The 15,582-nt window shown below is 33.4% G+C and overlaps 1 protein-coding gene across 1 annotated transcript in view; it reads right to left on the reverse strand.

Moving 5' to 3' along the window:
- Window positions 1-15,582, reverse strand: part of SCN7A (sodium voltage-gated channel alpha subunit 7) — a 90,693-nt gene that overhangs the window by 14,967 nt on the left and 60,144 nt on the right. Inside the window, exons 15-19 of the mRNA XM_019021647.4 lie at window positions 13,780-14,214; window positions 10,629-10,734; window positions 9,247-9,401; window positions 4,727-4,900; window positions 2,652-2,759 (exon numbers count right to left, since the gene is read on the reverse strand). Coding sequence (XP_018877192.3) covers window positions 2,652-2,759; window positions 4,727-4,900; window positions 9,247-9,401; window positions 10,629-10,734; window positions 13,780-14,214 — 978 coding nt within the window. The remainder of the gene's footprint in view (window positions 1-2,651; window positions 2,760-4,726; window positions 4,901-9,246; window positions 9,402-10,628; window positions 10,735-13,779; window positions 14,215-15,582) is intronic.

Below are 15,582 nucleotides of genomic sequence, written 5' to 3' on the forward strand. Positions count from 1 at the left end.
ATTTTATACTTTTGATTTCCCTCTCCTGACCTTCTTTCACTTTCTTCTTGAGGCACCATTGTTTCTATTTTCTACCATTCTAACCTTTCCTTCCTTCAGCCATTACTAGATACTAATCCTTTTGCCTGCATACTCTTGCTTATGTTCCATAGTTGCCTGTCTTTGAATTAATATTTAGGCTTTTAACTATGATTTCAGTAACACTTTTATTTCTAAAACTAGATCACAGATCTTTTGTTAATACTTTTAAATATTTTGAAAGGTCCATTAATTGTTCTGCTGAAGAAAAATGCCATGTCTTTTAGAAAATCTACATATAAAGAATAAAAAGAGTGGATATAGTTGACACATATATTTGAAAAGTAGACAGCACCTAAGACCTTAAACTTATTAAATACATAAATCATTAATTTTGTAAGCATGTAACTTCCTAATATACTCAATGATATATCTTCAGAGATAATTTACAGAACTTCCAGAGGTGGAGATGAGGCTTCAGGTCTGAACCTGACTTTGACCTAAGCATGGCTACTATTTTCCTGACCTTGAATTGTCCACAGCCATTGTTTCATTGCCATTCTAATGAATGTACAGCATTAAATGGTACAGGGCCTAATTTCTGACAGAGTCAGTTTCCCTGGCAAATCTCTTCCTCCTTTTCTCTAAATTGGGGCAGACAACTTGCTGATTTTGTTACTTTTTTTTCCTCCCTATATGTCTAAACTTATTAGGAAAAAGAGCTGGTATTATCCTGTTTTTTGAAAATAAAAAAGAGTTTGTTTATTTTAGTTACATATTTACTTGGGGGGGTGTGTGTGTATGCATGTGTATTTTGAGTAAATAGGCCCTCTAGTTTACATGTCAGAATATTCTATAATGTTTTCCTATCACTAAACTGTATTTATACTGGAAATGTGGCTGTCTTTTTTTTTTTTTTTTTTTTTTTTTTTGAGACAGTCTCACTCTGTCACCCAGTCTGGAATGCAGTGGAGCAATCTCGGCTCACTGCAGCCTCGACCTCCCAGGCTCAGGTGATCCTCTCACCTCATCTCACCTCAGCATCTCAAGTAGCTGGGACTACAGTTGCACACACCACACCTGGCTAATTTTTGTATTTTTTGTAGAGACAAGGTCTCACCGTGTTACCCGGGCTCGTCTCAAACTCCTGAGCTCAAGCAATCTGCTTGCCTCGGTCGGTCTCCCAAATTGCTAGGATTACAGGTGTAAGCCACCGTGCCTAGGCTGTTTTGTCATTTTAACTTCAATCTTATCAAACCATTCAACCACCTTATTTTCAGCTTATTTGCCACCTTATTTTGGTTTAAAAGCACTGGGCAATATCACCACCTTGTGGATCTTCATGATATGGTTAAATGAAGTCTGTTTCTTATTATATGTTACAATTACTATTTTAGATTTTTTGTTTCTGAGGTGTATAATTGGAATTTTGCCACATTTGGAATTTTATGTATTTACTACATAATCAAAATATTAATTTCCCAACACAAATAAATCAAATGTATTTAAGAAACAGATAGATCAGGCCTAAGTACTATTATAATGAGTCAACAACACATTTGTATGAATTACAAGAATATTATCATGAATCATGGACTAAATATACATATACAAATATAATTAATGTACTTAAGTACTTTACACAATCATAAAAGTGAAATTATTAAAATTTCTGAAATTTTTTTAAATAAAATACATATTTTAAATCATTTATATTTCTGTTTGTATTTATAGAGAAAAATAAACATCCACATTTTACCAAGTGGAAGGAGTTTAAGTGTTATGGTTTCTTAATTAATAACAGTTTAAATGTAACACATAATACAATAAACTATAGGGATAAAGGTTAAACATTAATAATTTTCTCACTGGATTCTACCATAGCAATGAATATGTGATATTAGGTAGTAATTAAAGTGGCAGACTGATATGAAAAAAATCTACGTAAATAAAAATGCAAAAACACATAAATGTATTATAAAATAAAAGGTACATTTGAACGTATTCTCCCATTTCTGTATACAATGGGTCACTGTATAGCTACATACTTATACTACTTGTGGTGGTCACAGACTCCATTTTTTTCTATTAGCTCGAGCATTATGGGATTTCCATTTCAGGTACAAAAGATTGAACACCGGCCTTTTATAATATTCAATCTATTTTCTTTACATTTTTCAGACATTGGCCATTTTATAATATTCAATCTATTAATTTTCTTTACATTGTTCAGAAGAGGTTTTAACATATGAGTACAATGTTTGTATAATTTGAAAGTTTGTTAACTGATCCAAGATTCATTTTCTGACAAATGTATTTTTAAAATGGAGACAATTTTGGTAATATGCATATGTATATGGGGTAGAAATATATTTTTAAAACTATATTTTCTCTCTCAAATACTAGTTTCTTTTACTTGTCTGTATTGGTTTTTATACTTTATGAGGAATAAGAACCTAGAATCTTAATAAACGTACCTATTCCTCTCTATTTCTAAGCAATGAAACGTAAAGTTTTTGTTGTATTAATACTGTTAAAGGTACAAACGAGAAGAAAACAAAGCTTCCCAATTTGTGCAAATTTAGTAATTCCAAATAAAAATTTGTAGATTAGCTTAGAAACTTATCTCTTACCTTCATTCTTTCAAATTGAGATAGAACTCTGAGGGGCCGAAGGAATTTCATGGAAATAAGTGGTTTTAGTTCTTCCCGAGTTTTGCCTATTAAGCTAAGACAAAACACCTATATATTTTTTTTTAAAAAAAGAGTGAATAGGATTACATATTAATCAAAATAACATGTAAAATAAACTTTGCATTTATTACAACAGATACATACAATAAAAGCTTACCAGTAAATTTGTGAATTATTTTTACATATACTTCAAAATACATTAATAATCACAGAAAGTTATAAGAAAATTGTTGAGTGTTAAAATCACTTTAAAAAGATAAAACTAAACTGTTTTCTGGTAATAAGGAACATATTTTAGTGAGATAAATAAAAGTTGTATATTTTATACTCTTTATGATCAATGACATATCTTTTTTGTTTGAAATTAGATTAAGAATCAGTTTCATAATTACTTGTAATACAGTAATCATATGCAGTATATTCATTAAAACAAAATAAGAAATATATTTACAAATGCATTCATATACAAATATGGTTAAGACAATATACATGATAGGCTTTCAGAGGATAGGCATCAAGGAAGATATGAATATTGTTAAGTCAAAAGTACACACATTACAAAAAAGTATAACCAGATACTAAGGTAATCTTTAAAAGTAAATATATTAAAGGTTAATAAATGTTCATAAATACTAAGGTGGTAAAGCTAATATTAACTTTTATTATATCTTCAGATTTTTCTACATTTTCAAGTCAACATTATAAAAAATTTCTTCTTTTTACCCTTTACTAAAGAGACAGCCTTGAAATAGGCTTTGAAGTTTGGGTATTATTTTCATAAGCATGAAGGAATCTGGACACAGAACAGTGACTAGGAAACAGGAAGGCGAGTTGCAGGCATAGTATGATTTGGCTAGAGCTGAAGGCTAATTTGAAAGAGTGAACTTAGAAAAGAGAGGTCAGCTATTTTAAATCATTAATTGTAGATTGGGGAGCTTCTATCATTGTTTATAGAATAGAGAGCCATTCATTCATTCAACAAAAATACTGAGAACCTTCTAATATGACAGAAATTGTTCTAGGCACAGGACTTAAAGGAGGGAAGAAAACCAAGAAAAAATTCTACCCTAATGGAACTTAAACCTTAGTGGGAGAAAACAGACAATAACAAAATAAACGAACAAATGGTACAATATTAATAAGGCGTATGGAGATGAAGAAAGCAGACAAAGAGAAAGGGAATATTGGAGTGGTTGCAGTTTAAATAGTGTTGTGAGGAAAGACCTTCAAAGGTTTCATTTTGGCTAAGGCATCAATGCCAGCCAAGGTTCCAGTTGGAAGGAAAAATAAGTGCACAGGCACTAAGATGAAAATAATCTTGGCATATTTGAAGTGCTCCATGAAGGCTGGTGCTGGTGGATCAGTAAATAGACCTGGACAGGGGGAAGGGAGCATAGCAGGGAATATGTTTGGATTACACAGATACTTGTAGAGCATTGATTGCAAAGATTGTTGATTTTACCCTGAATGAGATAGGTGTTTATCATAAGGTTTCAAGCGAAGTGACATGAGCTGACTTCCATTTCACAACAGTTACTCTGGTTGCTATGTGGAAAACAGAATGATGGTATGCAGGGCAGAAGCAGGGACACCACTTTGGAATCTATTGTAGAGATCTAAGTGAGAAATTTGGGGAGTTTGGATCAGCCCTGCACTTGTGAACATCATAAGTAGTCTAATTGTGATATATGATTAAGAGTTAAGCCAACAGAAGAACTTAAAGATTTTAGGGTGTTGATATCATCAAGATACTGTGCAACAAACTTACATGGTTAACAGTAAATTCAAGGTGATTATTATAATAACCCAGGAATAAAGTGTTGAACTTTTAAAATTTTGGAATAAGAAGAAAATGATAGATGTTAAATATTACAAACTAAGAAAGGTGTCATGTACCAACAATGTAGAGAGAGAGGGAAAGGAAAGATATGATAAATTGACAGGAAGTGAAAGAGTAAGAGTGAGGAAGAAAAAGTAAATCAAATAGCCTTTTACATTTTCTTTAAAATACGTACAATAACAACCACGAAGTCCAGCCTGTACCAGCCATTAGAGAAATAGGCCTTAAAACCATATGCCATCCATTTTAGAAGCATTTCCAGAATGAAGATGTAAGTAAAGATCATGTCAGCATATTCTAATAAAATTTTAATTGTCTTTCTCTGATCAATATATATATCTTCAAAAGCCTGTGGGTAAAAATAAAAAAATAAGGATTAGGTGTACAGGTAATTTCTAAAAACTCTTTTGACATAAAAGGGAACAAAATTTTGTCTCTAATAGGCATATGGTGAGCACTGTCAGAGATTGTAGGCTCCAGGGCTGGTTCACTATGCTTGTATTTATTGACATAATCTATAAGTATTATTTGACCCCATGCCTACACCAGACATCATTAATTGATCCCAGAACTAGTTCTTATATAGGCTGAACCTGGCTTCATAATTGTTTTAAATAGCGATCCAAAAATCCCCTCCAAAATCAGTTAATCAAACTTAACATAAGAAACAAAACCTTTAGTCACATCTGACATGGATCTTATATGTAATTCCAGGTAGCCAATTCACAGATATATGCCACTTACTCATAGAGAAACAGATATGTTTTTAAAATGTCTTTAGAAATCCATAAGGCTATCAGGTAAACCAGTTGAAACACTGACGATTAATTAAAACTATAACTGTTTCTCCAAAGCTTCTCAGTTTTAATGTCAACCTTAATTTGACTATGGAATATGTAAAGTCTGATCATGTCATTGAAAGCAATTTCATAAATATTTTAGCACTGAAAACAGGCAGGCAGGCTTTTAATATCAATATACATAAGAGGACAAAAAGCAAGCAAGGATTAAAATACTCTCATATAAAGAATGATGTGATTCTTAAAACCTACTGTTAAATGGAAGTAAATACAAAATAACAATAGATTTTATGATTTTTAATTGAACAAATTACTGTGTAAATGAGTCCATAAAGATTATAAAGTTCTTAAAAATTTTATTTTGTTACATGTATTTATTTTTCAATTATTCAGGTACATAATGCAAAATATAATAAAAAGATGTTCAAAAGCCTCCACTTCAATTAGCATGGGTAGAGTAGATTTCACCAGACCAATGATCCTGCTGCAAAGAACCAGAAAAACAGTACAAAGTTTAAAAAGCATTTGTTTTTAAAGGCATCACAGAGCTGCTGTATCAATAAAGAGCAGATGGGCCCTAATTGTAGAAAGGAGAAAGTCAAGAATATGTTCAGAACAAAAAGATTTAACACGTAAATTCTAATAAAAATAAAGCTAGTATCAAATTAGGCAAGATACATAACTTAGGATAGTTCATAATAATAGAGGGATCAATACTACAAGTATACATCTGTATGTCCAAAATAATGGGTCATCAAAATATATAAGGCAAAACTGATGACACTAAAAGAAGATTTAGAAAAAAAAGCAATCATAGTGGGACGATTTAACACATTATATCTACAGCCAACCAAAGAAAAACATCTTTGCTAGATCACTAAGGCTCCCATCGTAGATGGGAACAATGGAAATCACAAACTATAATTGCACCCAGCTACCTCATTTGACACATGCTTTTCAAGTACATGTTGAACACTGTAGTAGATGCTGGAGTTGCCCACCAAGAACTCCCTTACTGGCATATCTAACTATTCCACAGCAACCGAGTGTTGCTTGATAACACACAACTGAAGCCCTTCTGGAGAACTGCCTCTGCTAAACAAGAGCCACCCCGCCTGAGAGGCAATGTTTCCACTCCTAGAGGGACCCAGCACAATCAATGGCTGAGTGGAATAGAGATATAAATGCCAGCTCCCTTTTGTCACTCAAGGTGAAATTGCGCGGTGCAGTCTGGGCTCCAGAGCCTCCCCACAAGATCAAGCTGAATTGAGTCTTTCTTGAGGATTATGAAGAGGCCTACAATAGGGTAGGTGTCTTTTAAAAACTCTCTTTAAGGTCTACCTCTACCTCCTCTCCTGGCCACCTGATGCATAAATAGAGACAACTCTCTTCATACAGTGGCCTGGGAAGTACTAAGACTGCTAAGGAAGGAGAAGGATTGTATACCAGAAAACCTGGTACCTATGCAAGACCTAGAAACATGTACTAGCAAGAAATGGAGGAGCTTTCCTGGTAGTGTATCTAGAGAGGGCTGCTTATTAGTTTCCTATTGTGACCGTAACAGATTACCAGAAATTTAGTAGCTTAAAAACAACACAACTCTATATACTCTCATTCTTGATGTCAGAAATCACTGAGCTAAAATCGAGGTGATGAGAAGGCTAGTTCCTTTTGGTGGCTCTGAGGGGTCTCAGTTCCTTCCTTTTTCAGATTCTAGTGACTGCTTATACACTTTGGCCTGTGGTGCATTCTTCTGTCTTCAAAGGATGACACCCCAATCTCTGCTTCTATCCTCACATCACCTTCTTTTCTGACACCAACTCCTCCAGCATCTCTTTTGCCCGAACCATTGTGATTACATTAGGCTCAGCTAGATAATTCAGGATAATCTCCCTGTCTCCAGATCTTTAACTTGATCAGATCTGTGACGACCCTTTGCCATATAAGTTAACATTCAAAGGTTCTGGGGATTATGTCATGGACATATTTGAGGACCATTTATCAGCCTACAGGCTGGATCAAAGGGGATAGAATGTGAAGCTGGATAAAAGGAATAATGTGTTGATATGGGGGTCACAGTTAACTCCAGCACCACAGGAGTTAACATCATATTGATTCATTATGTTGATGATATCATGTTAATCAGACCTGATGAACAAGAAATGGTTAGTTCTCTAGATGCTTTAGAGAGACATATGTGCCTCCTACTCTAAGAAAGAGATACAACGCCTGTAGGCCTCTTTAGGATTTGAAAGCAAAATTTCACACTTGGGAATATTGATCCAAAGACGCATTATCAGGTGATGCAGAAGATTGCTATTTTTCAGTAGAATCTGATGCAACAAAAGATACTAAAATAGGTTGACTATATTCTAAGCAGCCTTTCCATTTGAGCCATGTGAAGATCCATGATGCTAGCAGAATCTGTGATGGAGAAAGGCATAGTATGGAGTATCTGGCAAGCCCCCTAGGGGGTATTTGTGTTTCCCATTCTCTCAACCTTAGGATAGGTGGACTCTGGGGTCTTTGCTCCCAGAATAGGGCATTAGGAGACATAGTATGCCTCCTACTAAAATTCAAGCTTAGATGTCATTTGCTCAATTTTTGATTTCTTGTACCAGTCAACTAGTAAGAAAGAAAGAAGTTACCATACCAGCAAGGATAATTGACCCTAATCATTATGAGGAAGTGGGATGCTGTAACAAAATGAGAGGAAGAAGAAATACAAAAGTAACACACAGTTTGAATCTATTTTTATTAAGTCTGAAATGGATAAAACTAATCTATGGCAGTTGAAGTCCACATGCTGGCTACCCTTGTGGAGTAGGGAAGTAACTGAGGGGTAAGAGTGTTGTTCTGGCATCCTGGTAATGTTCTGTTTCTCAATCTAAGTCACAAATGTGCATTCACATTGTGAAAATCATTCCTGCTGCACACCCATGGAGAGTTTTCAATATGTGTGGTAAATAACATAAAATTTATTTAAAAATATAGGCAGTGCAAAGTCCAGTTCACAACCATGACTCCATCTTCTGTGTTCTGTGCACCTCACAGTTAACTAGATCTTGTATGTAAGAATTCTCCTTAAAAGATCTCTGATCTTCTTTAATCAAATACAAATACCAATATATATTCTATTTTTATTCCTTTCCAATATAAAAGGCAGAGTGCCATACCCTTTATTCTACACCGTTCTTTTTCCACTTATTACTACATCTTGATGAATTGTAAATATGCACATAGCTTCTGAATTTTTAAAATAGCTGCACAGAGTTCCATTGGATGATTTTTCGTAGTATAAAGTCAGCTATTACAGACCTTCTTTTCTAACCCTTTGCTATTATTACAAAACATTCTTCGGTGAATTACCTTGTAGAACCATTTAATGTGCAGATATTTGTAGAATATTTTTAGAATTAAGATTCTGGGCGCAGAATTAAGATTGTAGGGTCAAATACATTTGTAGTTCACAGACCTTTTAAAGCATATGCAATAGTTCCCTTTCCTTTGATAGGTACAAAAGTCCAAGCATATTATAGCAGTTTTGGATGTGCAAATCATTAAAATGTTTCATACATGAAAATTCATTAAAATCAGAAGAATCTGGTATCTATTCACATTCCATTTCCCACTGTCACTCATATATTTTGGAATTCAATATTGCAAAATAATATATTAAAAATCAATATTAAATTTAATATTGAATGATGCATATATAAACTTTCTAAGAAAGTATAATATTTAGATTTTAAATCACAGAATATGAAATTTGGTGCTATTTGGTGCTATACTAAATATCCTTGGAAATGTAATCCTGGTTTTGACTTTCTGAATTAACAGAATCATGATACATTTGTCGCCAGCAAAGTATCAAACACCCTGGCTGCCCACTTACCAGAGTGCCAGTGCTGAGCAGGGTAACAAGCCCAATAAAACACTTAAACCAATTGTTCTCTACAATCTTGCAGCAGGTTTTCCTGATGTTCTGCCAGATTTTCCCCTTCTTGGATGCTCCACTGATTTGACCAAGTGAAGATCCGCGTCTGCAACCTGTCAAGATTGAATTGGTAAGAACAACAATCTAGAAAACTCATGAAAAAGTAAACAACTGAAACTTTCTACTATGTGCCACAGCAATTATTTATTTACAAATTCTAATCCAGGTTGTCTCTGATTTATAAACATTTAATTTTTACCCACGGTGTAGTGACCACTGTAATCCCTGAGCAGGAAAAGGAAAACTGGACTTAGGAGTTCGGTAGTAATGAGAGGAAAGGCATTGTGAAAGGCAGAAATGACCTAGAACATGTTGTCACTCTGCAAAACAGTCTGAGAATAGGTATTCACTAATAGCACAAAAGAAAATACACACAAATATCTCATTTCTGAATGTTACATTTTGATATAATGCCTGAAAATTTACTCTTTGAAGATTCACATGGCATAACATGCATTCCTGTTTAAAAATATAAATACTTATGAGATGTTAAGAGGCATAAAATTAGTTAAATCAAATTAATTGCTTTGATTCCAGTTCTTAGGTGGCATGAAAATCGGAATTTTTATTGAGACTATTACAGAAGTAACATGGACTGTGGAGTACTTTGTGGGTAGAGTACATGTGTACGGGGTTGCACTCTGCACTCTGGCCAAAAGGGTTAGCAAAATGGAAACCTGAGGCTGGAGAAGAGGTTGATATACAGGTGACAAAACGAAGAAATGGAGGTAGGTGGAGTTTAAAGCCAAAACATTTTATTTTAGAATTTTGTCTTGTGTTAAATTATACTATGAGTAGTATTGTGGCAGTGGAATATTATTGATAATGGTGACTCCAAAACACATTTTTCATGCTGTGAGTAATATTGGGTAAAGATACATAATGTTCATATTTGATTTTATACTAGTAGCTATACCACTGTGTGCTTTAGAACAGAGCACAATTTAGGAGTAAAACAGAAAATCAGTATAGTTAAAGCAGCACTGAGATGTTTGTGTATACACATACACACGCACACATATACCTATATATGTTGAAGTCAAATGAAGTGTTCTTAGATCTCATGAAATAGGGCCAATATTTAAGTTACTCATATAAAAATGGCCTATAACTGTCAGAGGAAAACAAGTTGTAATGATGACACTTGTATATTTAACATGAATATTAAGAAATGTATAAAGATTCAGTCAATTGACTGACATACTGGATATGGAACATATACATTTTGACAACTTATAATTCAAATTAGTTTCCTAGCAAGATTAACAAAATTTTCTTACCATTTTTCAGATGCTTTGATCTTTCACCTCCATAGAACATTTCTTCTTCTTCAGAGAGAGCAATATCAACAGTACTGCATTCAGATGAGCTAGATTGCTTAATTTTCTAAAAGGTGAAGTCCCACCAAAAAAGTTGTGATTAAAGTTTCATTTACCCATGGTGGCCAAAGTTTATTTCATTTTCAGAAGTAAGAAAAATTTTGTACAGAAATAATATTATTAGGTTTAAAAGACTTAAGGCCAATTTCATGACTGAGATTAAAATGTGCACATATTGGTAAGAGATGAAGTTTAAAAAAATATTGTATGATACTTACTTTAAGCTAAAATAACATTTAGATTAAAATTAATGTTTAGTTTATAACACTTTGCTTCTTAAAGATGTATACGCTGTCTCCAATTCACAAAAGGATTGGGGTTCCAAAGTTTTCTTGGAGTAAGTCACAAGTTTCCCATATATGCTATTTCAATTAGATGAGTAGAATCAGAACAAATCATCCCTTGACGCTAAAGATGGGTAGATAATAGTGCACCTAGGTTTCATTGTAAAATTCAGTCCAGATGGTCTTATGTATGTCATCACAGGATGGGATTTATCATGAAGTAAAATGAGGGAAAGGCATAAGAAATAGGGATAAGGACAGGCCTGGGAAAGGGGCACAGCCTTATGAAAAGCACCCAGATGCAGAATTGACCTTCTTTCTAACTCTGCTTTTGACTGAAGTTCAAGGCTGGGTAGAATAAGGTGGTCATTGCTTTACATAGGTAATAGTGCAAATGATACTCTTTGCCTTTATTTAAAATTATTTTCTCACAATACTTTATTTTACCTTATTTTAAAATAAGTATACCGTAAATCATTCTTTAAAATCACCAAGATCTAAGGTTAATAGCATATAAGTAATATTTTCTAATTAAAACAAAAATTAAGGCAAGCGTATTTTAACATTTGGAATGAAACCAATCTTATTTCATAAAAATTAAGAAAAAAATCTAGGTAGAGTGCCAAAAAAAAGAGAAATTGTCAATATTTTGTCCTACCTCTTAGACTTATACACAGTAAGTGTCAAGGAAATATAATTAGAAAGCTTTTTTTTGCTTTAGTTCTTACGTGGTCAATTGTCAGTAAATCATTACAGTGCTCAATTAAAAAAAGTAAAGTATCCAGCAGAATATTATTCTTACACAGATATTTTTATTTCCATTACTTTTATATATTCTTTATTTATTTCTAATGAAATAAAATCTGTAGCAATATATTTATTTGAGACTAGGCATTAAGTAATTTAAATATAATATTTGACACTCAGTAATTAAAATTATACATCATAAATTTATATTTTTAAAGAGTTGTAAAAAGCCTTGTACATATCCTATTTGATGTGATTTTTCCAAAATACCTGTGAGTAGGTATTTTTCTAATTTTACAAATTAATCAATTAAGACTCAAATTATAAATCATTTATTTTGATAGAAGATTATTTAATGGCATAAGAAAGTGACCATGATATACTTCTGCATTACAAAAAATACAAGTTACAAAATACGATGTGAATTTTGATGTTATTTTTATAATATGTAAATATATATGCATATTTTTAATAAAAATAGGCTTGAAGTACAAATACCAAAGAAACAAGAAAGTGTATCTCTGAATTATCAGATCATTTATAATATTTTTGTGTTTTATTTTTGGCTGTGGGTATATCAATATCCTAAGTAGTCATGGGCTACATAATCTAGAAAGCATCTAACTAAATATATAACAAAATATATAAATAAATGAATACATCTTTTGTGAGTAGTTAATCAACCAACAAGACCAAATAACTATGCAGCATAAATAAAAACTGCAATTTCAATATTTACAGTTATTTTAAGTTACAGCTTTCCTATGTATTTTCATACTCCAGAATTTCTAAGGAGATTAGCATGAAGTTTTCAGGGACACTCCAACATGCTGTGCTGTGGTAAATAGCAATTTCACCCAGAAATGGATAGTAATCCAAATCTTTAACGAAGATTGAGAAGTGTGCTGAGTAAGAATTTATGCCTGTTTTATAGCAATGGTATTAATTTAAAAGGTAAATGAATCTTAGACTACTGGGCATGTGGATTAAAAATGTTTCTCTAACTAAAATAAAGATGGCTTTAGTAGGTGATGGAAGGACCTTGGATAATTGAAACTGAATTCGTCTTAGAAGACAATTTGTGAAGTTATTGTAGAGAGCATCTACCAAAACAGAAGAGGTCTGGGAAACAAGATGGTGCCAGAGATGATGGAGACCTGTAAAGACACATTCCCTGACCCTCCAGTGCCCGAGTGATCTGAAATGATTCCCTAGTGGGGTCCAAGGTAAAAAGCCCTTGTGCAGATGTGATCTCTGTAGGTGTAGCTTTCTATGAAGTTACACCTCCTTCTAAAACACAAGCTGCTTGCAAATGGAGACAATAAGACTGTTTCCAGTAGGGTGTATATTTTAGAAGCTAAGTGAACAACAGTATCTACCCTTCTTTGAATGCGACCCTGATTTTTTTAAAGCCAGTGCGTTATAAAGCTACCAACTGTTCAAAATTCATACTGGGAGGTTTAAAAAATTCCTTTAGTCCAACGTAATTATAATGTCCAAATATGGGCAGAAATGATCTGATTCAAATCTTACAATTTTAGCAAGCAAGAAGGAATTGTAGCACTCTTCTAATTCAATCTCCCATTTTAAGATTATAAAGTCCATGGAAATTTAGTGACTTCTTAAATCATACACCTTGATTTAGAAAACTCTGGCTTCCTCAGTATACTTTTCAGCACCCTCAAACTGCCTGGTTATTAATTTATAGAATGTCACAATTATATCATCTAATGTTTCCTAAGTGCTTACTCTTTACTAGGTATTGTTCTATGCACTATTACCTCCCCCCCTCCATGGACTAAATACCATTTTAGCCTCATTTAATATGAGAAAACTGAAGCTTGGAAAGTTTAAGTAATTTGATCAAAAGCATAAAGTCAGAGGCTAAGAGTGATGGAGCTAGGAGTGATGGAGTTAGAATTGAGTGGATAATCTGGCTGTGGAACTTCGGCGCTGATTTACTTCCTTATCAACAATACTATAAATCACCACTAAGCAATCAGGATATTTAAACATCTTACCTCTTTGCTGCCTCCATCACCAGACTTACTCTGAATCTCCTTATTATCCAGATTTTCTATATCAGATTCTCCTGAAGCAATTGGTACAGTTTCTGAGACACTAGGACTGGGGATAAGTGATTGGCTCTCATTTTCAGTAGCGTTTTTCTCTGTGCCACTGCTTTTTTCCTTATCTTTGAGAAAATCTTGGGTGTTGCTCAATTCAGAAAGGGTATGGTCAGAAATATCTTCTTTAACATATACCTCATTTACATGGTCCATTGTGTCCTTTGGGACATTTTGTGTTTTGCATAGTATTTTAAGAAGCACATAGTTTATTCCTTTTTTAATCCTTGCCATTGCAAGCTGGAGATTTTTTGCTTCATTATTCTCTTCAGCTGTTACATCCTTGCATGAACTAAATGAGCTCACCAATGCCAGAAACAGGTAAAGTACCTAAATAAGAAAGTAAAATGAGGCTAAATGTATCTCATTTTGTTTCATTTTAAGTAATGAAAAGTTTGTTTACAAAACTGACTTGAGAACATTTAATATTTACTCTGTTAGCATTTTTCAAGAATACAATATATTGTAATTAATAACTGTAGTCACCATGCTATACAATGCATCTTTTGAACTTATTCTTCCTATTTAACTGTAATTATGTGTCCTTTCATCAACAGCTCCTCAGTCTCCACTTTCCCCTAACCACCCCAGCTTCTGGTAACCACCATTCTGCTCTCTACTTCCAGAGTGTGAAAGAACACTTAACCCATTTATGCCTAGTGTTCCATTATTGGAAGGCTAAGCTTGTGGGAGTTATTTATATCCTACCGCTCAAGGTCATTGCCAAGGTCGATTTTTCACACAAAAATTGCAACTTCTGGCATAAATGGGTTAAGTGTTCTCACCATAAAAATGATAACCATGTGAAGTAATGCATTTGTTAATTAGCTATATTTAGCCATTCCACAATGTATGTCTACTTCAAAACATTACCTTGTACACCATAAATACATACAATTTTATATGTTAACTTAAAAAATAAATTTGACTAAAAAAGGCTGACCTGAGATTTGAAAATGAAGCATATGAACTACAATACTATTCAGTTCTTATCCATCTACCACAGTGTGTCAGGTGCTGTGCTAGGGATTTGTATAGCAAGAATTTATTTTAAGCTCATGACATCCTATGCAATATGATTTGTTTCTCTTTTACAGATGAAAAAGGCAAGGTTTACAGATGTCAAATATCAAACGATCAAAGGTTACATAGATTAGACCCAAGTCTGCTTTATTCCAAAGCTTATTTTCTCACTGAGTCAAGCTCTCTCACCCAAGGTGAGCAAATAAGTTGTTTTTCCAGGCAGCTCACTTCCCTTCAGCCCTGTTCCAGGAAAACATGTAAGAATTCTGCAAACCCAGGAAGAATTATATGGGGAAAGAGCTATCCAGGGTCCTGCACACCATATCTAATGGCTTTTGTGGGATGAAAACACAGATGCTAGGAAGGTTAGTTGATTATCTGTTGTAGTAAATTTGGTCAAACAAGAAACAGATGAGTGATGGAAGACTCATTCCTAACACTTGTAACTTATTTTTAACTCAAAGATAATGTATATTTTGACTTTTACTATCACTTAGAAGTATGATCAAGTACTGATCACTTTCCAGAGAATCAGATTTTAAACTTGTTTATAATTGTAAGGCATATATTATAGTTTTAGATAATTAGGCTATTTGTGTGTACATAAAATAAGTATGTGAGCATCTCCAAAGACTCGTATTTTGAAACTTCTTTCAAAATTTTAGATCTATGTGA

This window comes from Gorilla gorilla, chromosome 11, assembly GCF_029281585.2.
Source record: "Gorilla gorilla gorilla isolate KB3781 chromosome 11, NHGRI_mGorGor1-v2.1_pri, whole genome shotgun sequence".
Lineage (NCBI taxonomy): Eukaryota > Metazoa > Chordata > Mammalia > Primates > Hominidae > Gorilla > Gorilla gorilla.